The 19,113-nt window shown below is 36.0% G+C and overlaps 1 protein-coding gene and 1 pseudogene across 1 annotated transcript; one reads left to right on the top strand and one right to left on the bottom strand.

Annotated features, from left to right (window-relative positions):
* LOC131591573 (F-box and leucine-rich repeat protein 13-like) overlaps positions 1–19,113 on the top strand; it is a 60,739-nt pseudogene that overhangs the window by 5,451 nt on the left and 36,175 nt on the right.
* LOC131591722 (leucine-rich repeat-containing protein 17-like) lies at positions 8,859–14,980 on the bottom strand. The gene is made up of 3 exons (XM_058862706.1): positions 14,224–14,980; positions 10,786–10,941; positions 8,859–9,497 (listed from the first exon to the last, which is right to left on the bottom strand). Exons 1-3 carry the CDS (start codon positions 14,978–14,980, stop codon positions 9,094–9,096), a joined length of 1,317 nt encoding a protein of 438 aa, XP_058718689.1. The 3' UTR covers positions 8,859–9,093.

Raw genomic sequence — 19,113 nt, 5'->3', positions numbered from 1 at the left:
ATAGTAATCTCAAATTCTGTCCATTCTTAGTAGCAGTTGCACTGATTGGTTTGACTTCCATGATTAGGTTAGAATGCATGTAACAGTCATTCTTTAATTGTGTACATTTATATTGTGCACACTTTTGTGGACATTTTGGGTAAACTAAGTCACCTAAACACACATTTCTGGTATAATTCCACATGCCATAGGACATGTGCTGGGAGCTGGGGCTGTGGACTTTGAGACAAGCTACAAAATAATGGCTTTATTTTTGTATGAGGTGGAGAGGGAACAAAAAATATTGCAGAAAAGCAGGAAGCCTACTGAAATGCTTCCATTTTGTTTTCAAAAGATTGCAGCTCCCTTGATCCAGAGAAAATTACAAATCGGTATGGTTGTCACCTGGTTTCTTTTTCTTGAGCTGTCACTGTTTTATTCAGTATGGGAAATGCATAAAGAGCTCTTCTGTTTAGAAGACAGAGCAGAGGTTTGCTCTAGCTGAGTGCCTGACCATTTGCTGCAAAAGGGCAGAGCCCTTTCTCTCTTCCTTTCTCCTTCTGTGAATCCTCATGTTCTCTTTTAGGTGCATCCAGAATATAGATACAGTCTCCTTCAACAGGAGATTGTTACTGGGTGTTGTCTCTTCCAGGCCAAATATGTGTTTGCTTTGGGCATTCACAAACTGTGGATAAAAAAAGCATGCCTGGACTTTTCAAAGTTCTGGAACTTATGATTAGTGGCATTTGTTGTCTCTGGCATTGTAGATGATGTTTGGTGATGGATCATTTCAAAATTATGGGGTATTTAGTAAATATACTTATTAGCACACTATCATTTATTAAAGCTTTCTATTCTGCTCCTGTTCCAAAAAATTATAGGAGTTTTTACTTATGGCTGGACAAGAACTGTCCTCAGGGCCAGCTGGAAACCATTTGCTTTGTAAATTACAGTTTCCTAAAAAAGGTCAGTACCCTGATGTTGAGTTATTGGCAGAAAATTATTGCTGTGTTTTAAAGGTGGCTGTTGCGGTCTTGATACTGAGTTTTAAATTAGGGGGAATTTTGAAGTTCAGGAAATTATCTACATGGCCAAATTAAACAGACTTTTGGTTAGAGAAGCCCATGATGGATCCAACTATATTTATCATGGATGCAGGTCTTTGAAGAGATGCACAAGAAAAATTTGCTATTGAAAAGGGCCTATACATTTCTATGCCTTAAAAAATCTTTGTAAACCCCAACAGTATTGCTTCGCTGGGTGGTGGTGGGATGCCCCCACATCTCACAACTGCAATAGTGATTTCTGCTCTTAGCCTTTAGCAAGGCTGTTGTGGATGAATTCATCTTGTCAGAGCAACACAGGAGTAAGAGACAGGGCTTTTTATCTGATCTCTTGGAGGCTTTTAATCCAGCTCTTTCCCCCAAGAAATCTGTGAACGGATGCCAAGGAGTTTACAGAGAAACTGACCTTTTATGCCCTGCAGGTCAGGGTGGGTCAAAAGGGAACAACCAATAAGAAACATAGAATTAACATGAGACTGAAAAGCATGCTGGACAGGTGTCTGTGCCTCACTCCACCTGCAGGGGTGGGCAGTTAAAGTTTCTTCCCTGAGGAGAGTGGCTAACTGTATCCTAGATAGCTTCTTCCCTCCAGGCTATACTGTTGGTTGGCTCACTGTCCCCCACACGACTGCATTCTGAACCAGCTAAATATCTTTAAAATGAGAGTGGCTACAGCAAGTTCCAAAATTTCTGTGGTAAGAACATAAAGCCAGAAATCCTGGAAGAAGTTTATATGAAGTGAATAGAGACAGCTTGTTGAACAGCAGCATACTTTGAGGAGCAGGCAAATTGCCTGAATGTATTACCTAAGCAATTAAATGCTAGTGAAAAAAGACACATTAATATTTTTAGATATTAGACACATCAGTAATTTTTCTACTGAATTTTCCATTTCTAGCTAATGAAATTATAGTCTATGGAAAGTTGTGTAGCTAATATGGAAATATGTTTCTATAAATGACAGTGGCATCTTTGCTGTGTTTTCACACTGATATCTTACTATTAACTTGCATATCTTAAATGCAAAGGTCTTTGGAAATGTGTAAGAAAAATTTCTCTTCAGTGATAGGATACAGGATAAAATTAGAAAGTGTTTCTGTATTTCTGCTATCAGCCAATTGCCATATCAAGTTTAAACTGTTGCCATTAGTGTATTATTGTGCAGTTATAAAAGTAATTACATTACTAGTATAAAATTTTGCTTATATAAAAGTCACTTTAGGAAAAGTGATGAGGGATGCTATTAACAGTGTTCCTTTCTAGTTTCTTCTTCATACTCAGAATTGCATATTTTAAGTGTTGTATATCAGATATTTCATATCTATTGCATATATATGTGATGATGCAATTCAGAAATGCAAATGGTTATGGATATGCGACATTTTAGTATGTAAACATGTAGAAAATATTATGCAGAAGTGACATCCATGTGTGTTATGTTTGAATCTTTGAGGTTGCTCTTCTTTTCACTGGCCTAGCTTTAAAGTATCATTAAATGCTTTCTTGCTAGGAGCCCCCTGAGTCTTCTCCAAATGAACAGTCACAGGTCTTGTGTTTACTAATAGGGAATATGCTCGAATTCCTTAGCCATTTTTTGCCCATTGTTGGACCCTCTCCAGTGTGCCCATGTCTCTCATGTACTGGGAAGACCAGAACTGGACACAGTACTCCAGGTGTGGCATCACTAGTGCTGAAGGGAAAAATCACCTCTGGATCTCTTGGCAACACTCCTAATGCAGCCCAGGATACTACCCATCTTCTTTGTGGTAAGGGCACATCACAGGCTCGGGTTCAACCTGGTGTTCAGCAGGACCTCCAGGTTCTTTTCTGACAGCCTGTTTTCAAGCTGGGCTGCCCCCAACATGTTCTGGTGCATTGAGTTGTCCCTCCCCAGATGCCAGTTTTTACACTTCTTGAGCTTCGTGGGGTTCCTGTCAGCCTCTTTCTCCAGCCTCTCAAGGTCCCTCTGGATGGCAGCATGACCCTCTGGTCTATCAGACACTGCTCCCAGGTCAGTGTCATCTGCACACTTGCTGAGAGTACACTCTGTCTCATTGTCCTGGTCATAAATGAAGATGTTAAACAGGACTCTCCTCAATACTGACTGCTGGGCTATACTGTTAGTTACTGGCCTCTAACAAGAGGCTCACTGACAAAAAAAAACCCAAACTAAAGAACAACAACAACAACAACAACCAAACCTTAAAAACCCCAAAACCCAACTATGGTCCTAGATATTAATGTGGCGTTCACAAATAATCAGTACTTGATTCTACTTCTAGATGTATAAAAGCATCTTAATTCTTCCTGATTCTATGCATGTAAGTACATGTGACTGAGGGTTTGGAGGTTAATTCCCTTTGTGATGGCATTTTGCAATAGTTTCAGGTCAGTAATATTTTTCTCAATATGGTTGTATTCTCCACTAAGCAGAAAAGCGGGCAGGAAAACTAAAAGTCTTTATGATCAGTGTGAGAGGTTTAGTTCTAGTGTGAAAATGTACTTGATTCATTAGGAATCACCTTCATCCCAACTTTTACTCATCTATTTTATCATGATAAGTCTGAAAACATCTTGGAAGTGTTTTCATGAGAAAAACCCCCTCTGCTACAACTAGGCAAGATCCCAAAAAACATTTTTGATTCCTGGCACAGTATTTCTGAAGCAGGAGAATGTTACTGATTGACTCTTTTCTAGCCTACAATTTAATTGAATTCAAATGTATAAAAAGAAAAGGAAAATGTTATTATTTTCAAAATTAAAAAGTGTGATTCTTTTTTATGTTTTGAGACTATAATGCATTTATTATTTAATTTGAGAATACATGATTGAAATTGCTGATGCAGCCTATAGCAATTAGAGTGATTTGTTTTAGAAAATGACTGTGTAATTATGACATGTGAGAACAACTTACTCTCTAGATTGGTGATGAAAAAGAACAACTGTCTAAGAATAAAAAGTATTTTGGTGATGGTTTTGGCTTTTATATCATAGGGTAAAATAACATTCCCAGTGATACCAGCATGCAAATTGTTTAGTGACAGAATTTAATCCAGTATCATAATGAATTTTGGGAGCTAATAAAATAAGCAAGCCAAAATAAATCACACACAGCTACATCACCTCCTTTATGGGTGTTATACTTAAAAATGTTAAATCCTTCTATGATTTTTTCATTGTGTATTTGGGTACAAAACTAAAATCATCATAATGATTCTTGTGTTTAGGACTGAAAAAAAGTAAAGAACAGTTGTGATAGAATTGCATCTTCTATACAAACAGCCTTTTCCATCACTTAACTGACTTGTATCTAGTGTTGATTATATCATTTGGAGTATCCATATGTTGATTGCCATCCATTTTCATTTATCTTACATATCAAAGACACTGAATTCAATTCTTGTACCTACAACCTTGCATTTCCAATTTTTGTTGATAATTAATGTTTTCTGTAGGCTCAAAATCAAACATTATGTCTATTTACATGTACTGAGTGCTATTTTAAACTGGTTGTGATGAGTCATATATGACTCTCTACAGGGGCTTTTAGAAAACATTGATTTATAAAGCTATTTCTTCCAGCTTTGAAGATACACTATAGTTCTTTTTAGGCATGAAACACATTTAAAACAGTCTCCTATTGATATTTAGATGAACTACACATGTTTTTATGCTGAAACTCACTGACTATATTTATCATATAGCCTATTTGTGCTATTCTTTTGAAGTTCTTGTGGATGGTTTAATGTTGCTGCAAAACTATCCATCCTCTTTTAGAGACTGAAAATCATATTTAGATTCTTTCCTTTGACATGTTTTCAGCTAACAAACTGAGCTGAACTGTCTGTTCAATTATAGGGTACAGATGTGATGAACCTTTCCATTCAAACTTATCTGAGCTACAGTTCTGACCTCATCTTTCCAAATAAATTCAAGATTACATAGATTTTGGCAACATGCTTTTATTGTTAATGTTAAAAAAACAACTATATTAACTGTGGGTTAGGTCTGTTCATCTGACTAAGCATGCTTGTGGGGTTTTCTTGATAAATTAATAATCTGCAATTTTAAGAAATTTGGTTTGTCTACTCTAACTTCGGCATGTGGTGCATTCATGAAATAATAGTCTTTGTCTAATATCTGCATGTGAATCTTAATATGATTCCAGCTCAGAATGTCTTTGGTAAATCAGTGTGCTGTTGTGCCAGAGAATATGAGTGTATGGGATGCGTGGGTTATGGCTCAGCTGTTTGTGGTATTCCTCCACCTACTCAGTGATCTTGGAGAATCATTTGTCGTCCATGTGTGATTGGGGACTGCCTTTAACTGCTGCCATTAGTATTCATAGTGCAGGAGCTAAAACTTCCTCAGAACCTTTTGAAGTGTTTTATTTCCAGTATTGACAGACATTTCCATTTTTCCTGTATTCTGTCATGGAGAACATGGCACAAAACAATATTTTCTGTGTTCCATGTAGCTGTGTAGAGAGAGGGGCGCTACCTCTGTAGAGCACTGTATTTCATCCCTTAAGAGGCAGCACTCCTAGGACATGCACTGCATATTAGGAAGACAAGGCAACTGTCTTCATGCAATTGTACCATGCAATTATTTCCTGGCTATGGACAGAGAAGGAAGGGAAATCAAGAGAGAAGTTACTGAAAGAAGAGACTTAAAGAGCTTATAAAAGAAGAGGAAGGCTCGTGATTTTTTTTTAGATATGGAAGCTCTTCTGGGAGCTTTCTGATTAAATGGTACAGAAACATAGAGGTGTCAACATTAAATTGTGTTTTGTGGCTGTGGTGTTTGATGGAGCTTTTATTTTACAGTTCATTTTTGAGAAGCTCAGAGAAATAGCAATGAACCCTGTAATGCTGAAGTTTTTATCAATTCTTAGTCTTTTTCCCCATGTGTTTTTTTCATATATATTATTGTCTTTTTTCTTCTGCTGCCTCCTTCTGCACTACCTTCATAACTCTTGTATGCTTTTTCTGTTCATACAGTCTTTTCTCAAAGAATTTGCTACTAGTCACTATCAGGAGATCAGGCTAACCTATATTATTCCTGTCCCAACCTCCTATTTCTGTTTTGTTCTTACATTATTTGTAGTTACAATTACTGCCATTATTGTTGTCTATTCTGCCACATCCTCAGTGAGAATGTCTGCAAATGCCAACATACACAAAATCCTGATGTATTTCAGCTAGTTTTTCAAGGAGTTTCCCCCAGGCACACACACCCTTTTTTTTTTAATTACAGGAAACTAAACTGCAACATAAATTTCTGTGTCTGTTTTGAAACAATTCTATAGTATCATTGAAAAAAATGAAATATTCAATAATTTTAAGCAGTAAGGAATAAAATTATAGTGCATTGTAGTTAAAATAATAGAATTTCCAGCTATTCCTTGAACACTTCAAAGACCATCTAAGGAAAACAGTATCCAAGACAATTCCAGCATTCAAAACTTCAGACCATTTTTCATTGCTAGAACTCTTTTCATTTGCTGATTGCAGATGTCTAATCAGTACTGCTCTAAAGTACCGAATTTAATTAGATTTTATTGCACAAGTGTTTCTTTCATAGAGCTTCTGTGCTCACACTGACTTCACAAGGTCACATGGAAACCTTTATTTGGAGATAGTTGTTGAACCATGTTCCTTGTTAGTATGTCCCTCCCTCACTTACAGATTTCATTTAATAGCTGTGGCCAAACATCATGTGCTGTCAGATGCAGGCAGGATGTTCAGCTCATTATCCCCCTTCAACCTTCAGCAGGTACAGCACTTTCTTTTGTCACTGTTTGAAACCCTGAATGATCACACCCCTCCCTTAACTCTGTCTTCTACTGAAAATCATCCTACTTATCACAGGTTTTAGCCTTGGTCCTAAGAGGTACATTCATGGTTTGTTTGGGAATCCCCAGGGCCTCCAAACAAGAGCAATTAGGCCACTGTTTGTGGTCCTCAGTCTTATCCCACTGTTTTTTCAACTGATATTTTTTGCTGACCAGACAGATCAGAGACCTCTCACACAGATTTTGTTTTACAATCTCCTTGGATAAAGGATTGTCTTTTCTACACAGACTTTGCCTGCTTCAAGCTAGTATTTTTCCCAGCACTGACTCTTTGCAGAAATTAACATAGCATGGTCTATAAATGCATTTTTTCCTACTCAGATTTTCACCATTGGCTGTGCTGCTAATAACAGATGTTCTGCTGTGCTTTCATCACCTGTCCTTTTCAATCATTCCCAGTGGTTCTGTATTGAAATAATTAAGAATTAATTCAAGAATTTGAGAGAAGGAGGACAACATCACTTAATACTTGCTACTATTTGTGGCAGACTTTTTTTTCTTTCTGCACTTTAAAGTTTCTAGAACATACCCTATTTAGTGAATGTTACTGGCAAATGGGATTTTCCTCTCTGTTCCATCTTATCAGGATTAACCTTTAATAGTTATGATAATGTTTAAGATATTTCCAGGAATAGGGATGAGTCAGATACTGTTTTATTTTTGCTATAAAGTTTTTGAAGGATGTTGTAGAAGAAATGGGTAAATATCCAGTTTGTCAGCAAAGCACTATTAAATGTATTCATATCTGAATAATAGAGGACATGGAAGAATGCAAATAATAATGGAATGTGTTTGCTTTGAGATTCTTTGGTATTCCCACCACCCTTAACATCTCCTGATTTTTTCCTTTATGTTCTTTTTTTTCATGTTAGCAGTAAAGCACTGAGTGCTTTGTTTTGTAAAACAAAATGCACGACCTTTGGGACTCATGATTAAAGCACCAGGGAATGCACAAACACCATAATTTTCTCCAGATCTTTAAAGGAGGAAACTTTCTCCCTGGAGTCTCCCATAACTTCCATGATAGTCAAGAGAAATATAAAGTTTGGCCCTGAATTTCTACTCTGCACTTACACATTTCTTAGTGATCTAAGTATATTATGTAGCAAGAAATTTTATTTTTAGAGATATAATCTATTTAGCTGAGGCATTTATACTGCTATTACTGCAGTATTAGAATCATCACAGGTTTTAATCAATGCATATTCACATAGATAGTTGCTTGACAAGGAGGTGCTGTAACATGCATTTTAGTAATGAGCTGAGAGAAGAGTGAATTTAGAGAATGTCCCACACTTCTGAGCTCCCAAAAGAATACTTACCTTCAGTTCAGGTGGGCACTGATGTGGTGGATGCAGACTACAGCATCCTTCATGAGATCCTCGTCACCTAGAAGTGATGGCATGTAATCTGTGTCAAACTGATACAACAACATAAAATTCTTCCTAGAAAGATTTCATCTCTGCCTACCTCAAAAAACAAACAAGGCAGTTATGAGCATGTGGAGCTGGATCTTGGAAATCAACCATGTCTTGACTAATAATTCTTTTAAGGCAGCTCAGGTATGGAAGAGGCAGAGGCTGAGTTATTCATTCAAGATGGAGGAGGAACACTGGTAAATCAGCAAGTGGAACCCACCTTCTGTGTTTAAATCCTAATTAGTATAACAACTGCCATTTCTCTTTGTCTAGAATTGTATTTAAGGTTAGTCTTAAGTTTGTTTTTTTAGTCTGCAATAAAACAACAGGAAGTCAATATAAAAATCTTAGAAATGTTTTCTGGGAATATTTCAGGAAACTGATAGATACAAAAAACCATCAATACATTCAAGAAAAATGTGTCTTGATCACAATCCTGCAGCTATTTCTGTGTGAACACATAAACTGTGTTCATACATAAGACAGCTCCTCCCCACCACATTGTATACATTTGTGTCTCTCGATTTTTACTGTATAGTTTCAAACATTTGCCAAAATATTTCACAGGAGTGTCCAGAACAAATTGTCAAAAACAACTGCTAGATGAAGGATGCTGTCCAACTAATGTCATTCTGTAGTTAGTATCTGCAATAAACAGACATCTTTGTAGGCAGATAGTCCTATAAACCAACAGAATATTTAGAACAAATGTAAACAGCATGTTTTCCTTTCTCAAAGTATCAAATATCTAAATCTACTAAGGGAAAGAGTTCCCTTATTAGCCTATTACGGTGACAATTACACCATGCTTCTTTACTGTCTGAACTGTTTGCTCTTTGTGTCGTTCCCATTCCTCATCATCTTTGTCCAGATCAAAAGTTTCTGGATAAATGGGAAGCTTGTCTTTTGGGCATTCCTCATAATAACTTCGAACATATTTTCCAACAGACCATCCTTTGTATTCCTCAGGCATTTTGCATTCTAGGCCATTGTAGTGAACATTGTAGTGATGCTTCAGCCAGTAGAAAAGATAATGTATGTTGTAATCGCATCTCCAAGGATTGTCTCTCAGCCACAGTATTTTCAGAAAGTAAAGATCTTCCAGTACTCCATATTCAAAATTCTGCAAGCTGTTGTTTGATAGATCCAGCTCCTCTAAGTTATTGAGGCCTGAAAAAGCAGCTAAAAAATAGAAAAATAGTTATTAGTACCTTATAAAATTAACTTTGGAAAAAACCATTCATATCTGTGACAGGAAAAATATGCATATCTAGAACGGGAAAAACATTTTTATAATTTTACAGTTACTGGTGGGTTTGGGGGTTCTTTTGGTTTAAGGCTACAAAAGCATTTCTCAAACACTGAACTTTAAAATATGGCACATGCCTTCAGAAGTGAGAAATACTAGGGGAGTTGCACTGCTGGTAGAGCTTTAAAACACCTAATGAGTCTGCCTGCGTGTAGAATAGAGATAGTGGAGGTGGATGAATGCCTGATTTGCTCATTGAATCCTACTGTGATTGTCATGATACAGAAGTAGGTATATGGAAACTTATTATTAGACAATGTGCGGGGCCAGAGGTTTATAAGTATTATATAATACTTATATATATATATTATATATATTTTACAATATATAAGTATTTGTGTGCATGTATAGAACCTTCAAATTAATGTTTTAAGATCTGGAATGGAGTAAACATGGAGCTTCATAATAATGCTTGTGAATTACATTTCAGAGAGCAGATCATACTTTTTGCAAGGATACTGTTTCATTTAATAGCAGAAGTTTTAATTTAAATAAATCAACTGTGTAATGTTAAACCTCCTAAGTACCATTTTACTGATATTACCACTTTCTGATGCTGTTTAATTGCCAGTATATAAGGTACTAGATAAGGCCCTTTTTGCTTGATAAATTTTCTCACTATTTCTCTCACCCATTTTATGTCTGCTTTTGTAATTAAATCCAAATGCACATAAGCTATAAGCAAATTGCCAATAAGAGCACTTGAGTCCTAATAAAATATAACTTAAAAGCAATTATATGTAGGGATTTTTAACCAGAAAGAGTTTAAATCCTTTAGGTTTGTCTGTTATTTTACCATAGAATATAATTGAAAAGTAGCCTCCTTATATAACATGTTTTCTTAGATGTGGCAGAGATATTTAAAAAATCATTCAACTACTTATTTGAAAACGGTTAGCCTTCAGGTTCCAGAATTACTTTTTGCACTTGGTCAGTTTAGTATTAAGAAAGGGCAACTGAAATATGTCTTGCTCTTGATTTTCATGATGAATATATTTTAGTGCAAACCTTTGAACTGAAAGGTACAAAATATAAAATTTGCACCAGCTTCTAGATTTTTAAATCCTTCTTTCCTCCCACCAGATATCAGTTTGTATCTGATAAAGACAGTATTTAATGAAAGAGAAATCAGTTTAAATAAATATTTAAAATTATTCTTACCAGGATCAATGTATGTTATTCCATTACTGTTTAGGTTTAATATCTTCAGTTCACTGACATCTTCAAACTCCTTGGCTCGTAGCTGTCTAATTTTGTTGTTGGACAAATCAAGTTTAGCTATATCTGGAGGTATGTTACCTGGAACTTTCTTTAAATCTTAAAAAATGAAAAAGATATAACTTGTATCAGTTTTAGATTACTCTTACTGCTTAGGTATCACAGTTGCATGCCAGACAGAGTATTGTCAGTCTAACATTGTTTCTTGTTTTCTTTCCCTTTTATCCTCTCTAGTGAAGATACTATATTAATATTAAAAAATGTATGTGAAAGGCTGATTGCTTAAAGAAACCAGAGTAACTATATAAAAAATGCACCCAGGCAGCAGTGTGTCATTCTGTCTGCTTCTCTGTCCTACTTCTACCATTGGCATTTCCAAAGCAGCCAAGGACCTCTCAGTCATCAGTGTCTGTATCCTTACAGTGTTCCTTGCAAAAGAGCTCCAGAAGTACCCCAGTAGTAAGAGCCCATGCTTGAGGAGTGCAGACTGTGGTTTGAACCCTCTTAGGGTAATGTTAACAAACCTAATCTCCAGGATTATTATTTTTGCTCAGAGTGTTCTAATCCCACACTGTCATAACAAGAAAATGAGCAGTGTCTCTTATTTGACCGTCTTTGAATGAGAGCAAGTAGTTTCTGGACCTGTATTAGAATCTGTGTGGTCACTGTAATTCTGAATTTCTGGAGATGTCTAATGAATTGGGTATTTTTGAGACTAAAGCAACATACAGAGTCTTCCTGCCTTATATCTGATTATGAGCAGAGCTTTGGTATTATAAATACATAAATATTATAACTACTCCAGCTTGCTGTGGTTGGATTGCTTCCTGCTTCTGCAGATGTCAAAGTTTCAGGGCCTATTTATCCCCAAATGAATGCAAATAATGCTTGAATTTAGAGACTTGAAGAGTTTGGCAGTACTAGAAAGCAGGTTTTTTTCAACCGTCCTTGAAAATATAAGTGTTTTGCAGCAATGCAGACAAAATGCTTTGGCTTCCTTATTTTTTTTTTGGCCTTTTGTTATGTTTTGGTTTTGGTTTTGTTTGTATGTTTGTTTGTAAAACAGAATCAAGGGCATAGAGTATTTCATTCTGGAGTACCACAAGGTCTGATATATCATTGGTCTGATGAGATATAAATGAATTACCAAAAAAAAAAAAAGAGAACATGAAGATAGAGAAATGTATTTTTAAGATGTTTCTTTCATGGGCTTTCTGACATTAACTGAAAGTTCCTGACCTGTTGTCATACCTCTTTAGACATAGTAGTGGTAGAGTGAGTGCTTGTCATTCCATTCCCTCCACTGTAAAGGAATAATGGATTGCAGATTTTCATGTCATCTTACTGGTTTGACAACTGATGCGCTTTTTTTTTTCTATTCTGAATTCTTGTACATGCAGATTTAGAGAAATGTTTGTGTTTTCCCTGGATTCTGTGTGCATTATTTTCCTATTTCTGATTAAAATTCCAGTGAAATTGTGCATCTGCTGGACAATATTCATATACAGAGACAGTAAGTACAATGCTTTCATCAAAGATTACCGTGTTTGGGAATACCAAATATGCATGGAATAGCTGCATCCATCTGTCAAGCATATGCACAGTACATCTAGTACTTCCAAAAAAGTATTGAAACATAGTCAGTGTGTCCATGCTAGTAATGCAGGAAGTTCTGGATTGATGTATTTAGTTCTTCACCTGAAAGAGGGAGTCCCTGTGGCCTCTAGTACACTCTTGTAGCAGTTGAACTAATTTTATTCCTCCATTATTAATATTAAAGAAAAAAAAATTATGTCTTCAAATACCACAAACTCCTTTGAAACTCCCATGCAGATCAGACCACATTGAATGATTCTATAAACTTAGGAAAAAAAGTAATTTTTTTTTTCCAGAAGTTTATGAGTATATTTATGTATGCAGCTCATCTCTTTGATACCACTAAGTGGGGAGAACTATAAAGTCAGTCTTTGCTTATATCAGGATTATTATTTATGCCTAGGTTTTGTTCAATAACAGTTTACTGACTAGTAATAGTGATATAATTAAGATCCTATGAAGGATAATTAAGATCATAATCTATAATAAGATCCTATCTACAAGGAAAGGTAAGATAGGTGAATATTAAAAACATAATAAAAGAAAAATAAATCATTAATAAAAATATGTAGTAACTGCATGGTAAAAGAAAGAGAAAATTGAGACAGAGGGACAAGAAAGAAATTAACAGCATGAAAAAAAGTAAGGAACACAGACCATTTTTGTGACATATATAGTAAATAAACCATGACTGAAATAATTGATATTTAGATATTATCTCCTAATACTGAATTCTTTGCTTTTTCTGAGCTTTTCTCTGGCATAAGGGTACAAGAGTAAGGGCACACTGATGTTTTTACATAAAATCAAGTTACTCTTAAAGCAAATAGTAGTTCAGCTGAACAAAACATGCAAGCTAAGTTCTGCTAAAATGGTGAAAAAGGTCTCACAATGTCAACTGCTTCAAGCAATCCTTCTAATTGAAGAATGATTTTCCTCTGAATTGTTTGCTTTGTTTTGTCATGGGATAAAATATGGGAAATATAAAGGACAAATAATGTGCATTTTTGTGTTGATATATACCCCATCTGGTTTACCCTTAAGGCTTAACTGTGGCTCTTAGGGGCCTGAGAAAGATTTAGAGATGGAATGGATCCAAGTATCTGAAAAACGTTTCTTGAAGTCCCTTCAACTTTGAATTGTTTGCTGGGTGCTGGGAGGAAGAACACAGAGGAGATATTTCTTCATGAACAAAAACATACCATTTGTTCCTTTAGTAGAAGAAATCTTGTGCAGCAAATGTGAGGATGCAAAGCCTTTTCTTTGCAATCAGGTTCCTCTGGGCATTGAAAACACAGCTGGCTGGTCTAGTCCTGCTTCACAGCTCACTTTTGTCAAAGTTATTGCTATCTTTGTGTTTGTACAATGGACGGAAAAAAAGACACACTGTGCTATCCTGTATCAGTTCAACAGTTTCAGCACAGCTGTAATTTGACAGATTAGTATGTTTACAGTTGTACAGTCAGACTGGTAACTAAACTAATATACTTAGTTTTATTCCTGTTGTTTTCTGTTAGATTCTTACATTACAGCACTAAGGAATACCTGTGGAATTTGGGCTGCAGAGCAGAGGTAAAATGCAGAATTCCTACTTACTGCTGTAGTTACAAGAGAAAAACAACAATTTCAGTTTAAATTTCAGTTAAAAATTTCAGTTATATTTCAGTTTAAAGCAAGTACTAGTACCAAGTTCATTTGTGCTAAACAATGTATGAATAAACATAGTAAGGATTAAATAAATATAACATTAAAATCATTAATTCATTTATAACAATAGATACAAACCTTTTCTTTTGCAGTTCAGAGTTGTCACGGGAAACACATACATGTGGCACAAAGAGGAATCAAATTCTGGTTTGACAGGTTCAGGCTTCTCCCGTTTTATGTTTTTGGGATCCTGCCTGTCCTTTTCACTACATAGCTCATCAGCTTTTATCTGCTTTAGCTTTTGATTTTTCAGTTCTATTGGGTGCACACATTTGGCATAATTTCCCAAATTCCTGTTTGTTGGAACCTGTAGCATTGTAACAAGAGTTTCTAGTTCACAGCTGCAATGCCAGGGATTGTCATAGAGACGCAGGTAGTTTAGACTGGGTGTATAAATAAAAATCTCCTCAGATAAAATCTTAATTTGGTTATGCTGAAGTAAGAGTGTGGTAAGTTTATCCAAACCATAAAAAGCCTCACTCTCAATTTTTGATATGTCATTCTGTTGTAAATCCAGACTTTTCAGTACTTTGTACTTGGAAAACATATTATTCTTTAATTTACGAATCCTGTTTCTTGCTAGCAGCATGTGCTTTATATCCTCTGGCCAATCAGGTGCCACAAAAACCAATTTTCTTTCCTGACAATCTAAGTATTTCTCATGAAGATAAGTGTAAATATCACATGTTAAGCCTTGGGCATTGCGCTTAACAGTGCTAGATGCTCTCCTTAAGATGTTTTCCCTTCCATTGTTTCTCAAACTCCTATTCCTTGTCCTCCTACAGTCAGATGCATTACAAAGAAGAAGTAGTAATATAATAGTAACTACTTGCATCCTGACATTCAGCTGGCCCCAGTTATTTTCTTTTACAGCTGGAACAGTTGAAATTTTTGGATAGTCTGAATCGGTGTTGTACAGATCTAAGGAGGCACAGCTGGGGTACGTGGGATCCCTGTGTTGGAAGAAAAGTGAAACATTAGAACAGATGAAATGGGCATTTTCATGGAAGATTGTATATAATATGCAGTCATGTACTGGATCATCAAACTAGGAAGTTCTTCACAAATACTTTGAAGATTTAATGTTCTATCCCTTTTTGTTTGTTTGTTAGATTTTACTGACTGTGGTCTACTGATTTTCATTATGATTAAATGTGGGAAACTATATGGACCAATTTCTCACTGATCTTGTGAGAATCTCCTTGTTAGGAGATTCTCATGGGTTCAGGAAAACAGCATCAGGCAGGACCTTTTTGTATTTAAGTTAATCTTGGAAGATGAACTCAATCTAGGAAAAGAAGCTGGTCTTTTCCAGCTTCCTGTGTGCTGAACAACTGGAACACATACACAGCCAGACCAGGGAAAGCCATCCAGTGCCCACCAGACTCACAGGTTTAGTTTGCACTTAAGGGTGGGTTTGTTTTCAAGCCATCTTCTCAGGGCTGTTTACCTCAATTTTTGAGGTTTTGTGCTTTCATCTCAGTAATCTGCTGTGACCATGGTTCAGGATATTGGCCCAAATACATTGAACCTGCATGAGGAATTCTTATATTTATGTCATACACTGAGAATTTGAACTGTTCACCTTTCATATGATAGTTTTTTGGCTTATTTTTGTTGTTGTTTTGGTTTTTGTTTTGGGTTTGGTTCTGGGTCTTTAAGGTGAATTTAAAAATTTTCAAGACTTAAATATCTGTAAATGCCAGGGAGTAAATATAAGGGCAACAAACTCTTTCTACAAATTCTAATTTATACCAAGAAGATAGATTTTTTCAAGTGCTGTGACTATTTGGGTGACAAATCTTCCTGATGAAAACTAGAGACTTGTGTTCTTAAGTACTTTGAAAATGGAGTTTAGTAGGATTCAGAGATAATCAGTGAAGTTCTCATTGGTTTTCTGCAGTACTAGGGAAAAATGATATATTCAGTCTCAATTAATTTTGATAAACAGGCTTCAAACCTTCACCAGTCTAGGAGGAGGGTTTTGTTGTTATTATAAGCTTGGAGTTGTCAACAACAATATATTTTAATCCTATATTGTTTACAACTTCCTTTATTCCTTCAGTAGCCACTTGAGTTCTAAAAACACCTCACTAAATTTCTTGATATTTTTAAGAGCTTTAATTTGAAAGGTGCTTAAGAATGCAATCATTATTTTGTATTTGTCCATTTTTTTCTCAGTTTAACATTTTAATTTTATCTTGCTTCCATTAATTTTCTTTTATGTTTTTTCATTACTCTTCCTTGATGGAAGAACAATCTTTGCTTTAATTAATAATTCCTTAGGAAAGGAAATGTTTTATGCAAATTTTTCTTATAATAAATCAATCTAAGAATAACATTGGTATTTCATCCAGAAATTATGTTTCTTAATATAATCATCAATTTATAGGCTAATTCTAGTGTTAAGTATATAAAAAAATAATTTTATATCATTTGTAGTCATTTCTTAGTGAAGTGTACATCCAATGTTCTAGCCCAGATTCACCAATATTTACACACAGGCTTTTGAAAATTACCATAGGTAAAATACCCTTGAGAATTTCAAACAAAAATGCTTCAGGATAGTCAAGTTGGTGATGCAAGGGCTGCTTTTCTCCCCATATCAATAGATCTAGTAATTTCATAATAGAAAACTATCAAATTAGTGAGGAATACTTTGCCCTTGATAGACTCATGCTGGCTGTTCGCTGACATTTTTTCATCCTTTGTGTGCTTGGACAGGGCTTCACGGAGGATTTGCTATATAACCTTCCCAGGGACTCAAGTGGAGCTGGCTGGCCTGTAGTTTCTTGGATCTTCTTCCATTTCCTGAGAATGGATGTGACATTTCCTATCATCCAGTCATTAGGAATCTCCTCTGACTGTCATGACCTTTAAAAATGAGCGAGTCCTCTCAATGACAAGAGACAGCTTTCTTCCTCTTGGATGCATCCTGTCTCATCCCATTTCCTCAGGTGCTCCCTGACATTAATTCCTTCTACAATGGGTATTGTTTCACTCTCACAGACTGCTCACAGGCTCCAGCCAGACACCTGGGAAGCCTTCAGACAAGCCTTAGTTGTAAAAACTGAGGCTAAAAAGTAATGGAGTAGCTTGTCCTTGAAGATTAACCAGTTCTCCTTGGCCCCTTTGTCCTCCAGGGCTGTCTACTGTGAGATCCTGTTAAAGAGGTCTCTAAATTAGCCAAAATCTGCTAACAAGTTCAGGGTTTTTTCTTCTATAGTTTGTCCAATTTTATTCTGTCCAGATTTTGAATTTTCCATTTTCTCATTTTCGTGGCTGCAGTAACCAAAGCCATTCAAGCTGACATTCACTCAAGTTCACATTCCTTCACCTGTTGAAGAACACATTCTCTAGACCACTTGTCACTCAGCTGGACCAAGAAATTGTCTTCAACATACTTTAGAAATCTCTTGGATTGTTCATGCCCAGCCATATTTTCTGGCAGGCAGAAGTTAAAGTCTCTCATGAGTGACCAGGATAGGCAAGAGCAAAGCTTCCTTCAGCTGCCCAAAGGTTTCATCCACCATCTCTTCTTGATCAAACAGATCAAGCAGTCTGCAGAAGATCCCTACCACAATGTAATGCTCATAGGTCTGGCTTCTAATCATTACAAATAAGCTCTAGATTGACTTGTCACCTATTTCAATGCAAAGCTCCATGCATTCAGGAATGATTTTGCATAGAGTGCAGGCCATCCTCACCTTTCTGGGCTGTCATGCTTAAATATTCTGGAACCTTCCATAGCACATGCAACAGAAGGAGTGCAATCTCCCTGCATCTCTGGAGTCCCAGTGAAATTGCAGCACTGTACCTGTGCATGGACTTCAGTCCCTACTGGTTGGTTCCCAAGCTACAAGTGTTTGTGTTCAGACACTTGAGATAGACCCCTTTGTGCTGCTTTTGCATGGAAGGTTTCAGAGATTTTCCTCATCACTATTCCCCCCAGCTTTCTCACCACTCCCTGGGCTTTCACTCCTTTCCAGGTTATGGTTATCTTCCATCTACATACCTATTTTTACTGATATATCTCCTCTCTCAAGTCCTTTGTTGGAGGAATATATTTCAAAAGCATGAACTTTCCTCTTTAGGGCTGGTTGGTATTGAATTCCAGTTACTGGATGGTCCTTTTGCCTGATAACTAAAATAGGGAAAAGGTGATCACAAAATGGAAAAAAACACAGGCTCAACTATTAGATTTTCATGTACAAGTACTGGCTTTTTGCCCTTGCATTGTATTGACATTTATTATGAAGCATTTATCATACTAGGAGATTTGTTCCCATTATATAAGAATGGAACAATATGAGTAATTCCCGTTCTGCAGGTCAATAAAATATGGAAGCCTTATAATTACTCAAGTTTAATGTTCCACCTAGAGGGTAGAACTAAACAGAAAGCATTCTGTAACTTATATTATATTAAATTATATTACTGGTTAGAGAAATATACCAGAGTCCATGGAGAAAACTCACCAATGGTTTTAGATACCAGGACTGGCTAATAATAATCTTGGTTTAGCAAAGTGTATTAACATGTGCTACCCTTCAATTGCATGATAACCCCCCCGTGCTCTCTAGGACTGTATTCAGTAGGTATCCTTTAAAATGATAAAATGACCATACTTTAAGATAGTGACGGTAGCATCACATCTCTCAGTTCTACTTTGAGGCTTCCAAAGAAGATAGCTGAGATGTACAGAAATTATGATGATGATTTAAAGATGCTTACATAGGTTTTTTTCCCTTGGTACATACAAATATAATTTTAATATACTCTTGGATATTTTTTTATTATTCAGCCTGTTTAAATCTATTTAAATCTGTTGTATAGAGATAGTACTAATGGAACTCTATGACTACTGACAAGGTGAAATCAAAGATAAATATGAAAGTGTGTTTGTTTTAATCTTGCAGAAAATTTAGAGGCATGTATGATAGAAATACTCTTTTTTGAGTGATTTGT

The sequence above is a fragment of the Poecile atricapillus genome, chromosome W (genome assembly GCF_030490865.1).
Source record: "Poecile atricapillus isolate bPoeAtr1 chromosome W, bPoeAtr1.hap1, whole genome shotgun sequence".
Classification (NCBI taxonomy): Eukaryota; Metazoa; Chordata; class Aves; order Passeriformes; family Paridae; genus Poecile; species Poecile atricapillus.
The sequence above is the reverse complement of the archived record's forward strand: the minus strand, read 5'-3'. Positions and strand labels throughout refer to the sequence as shown.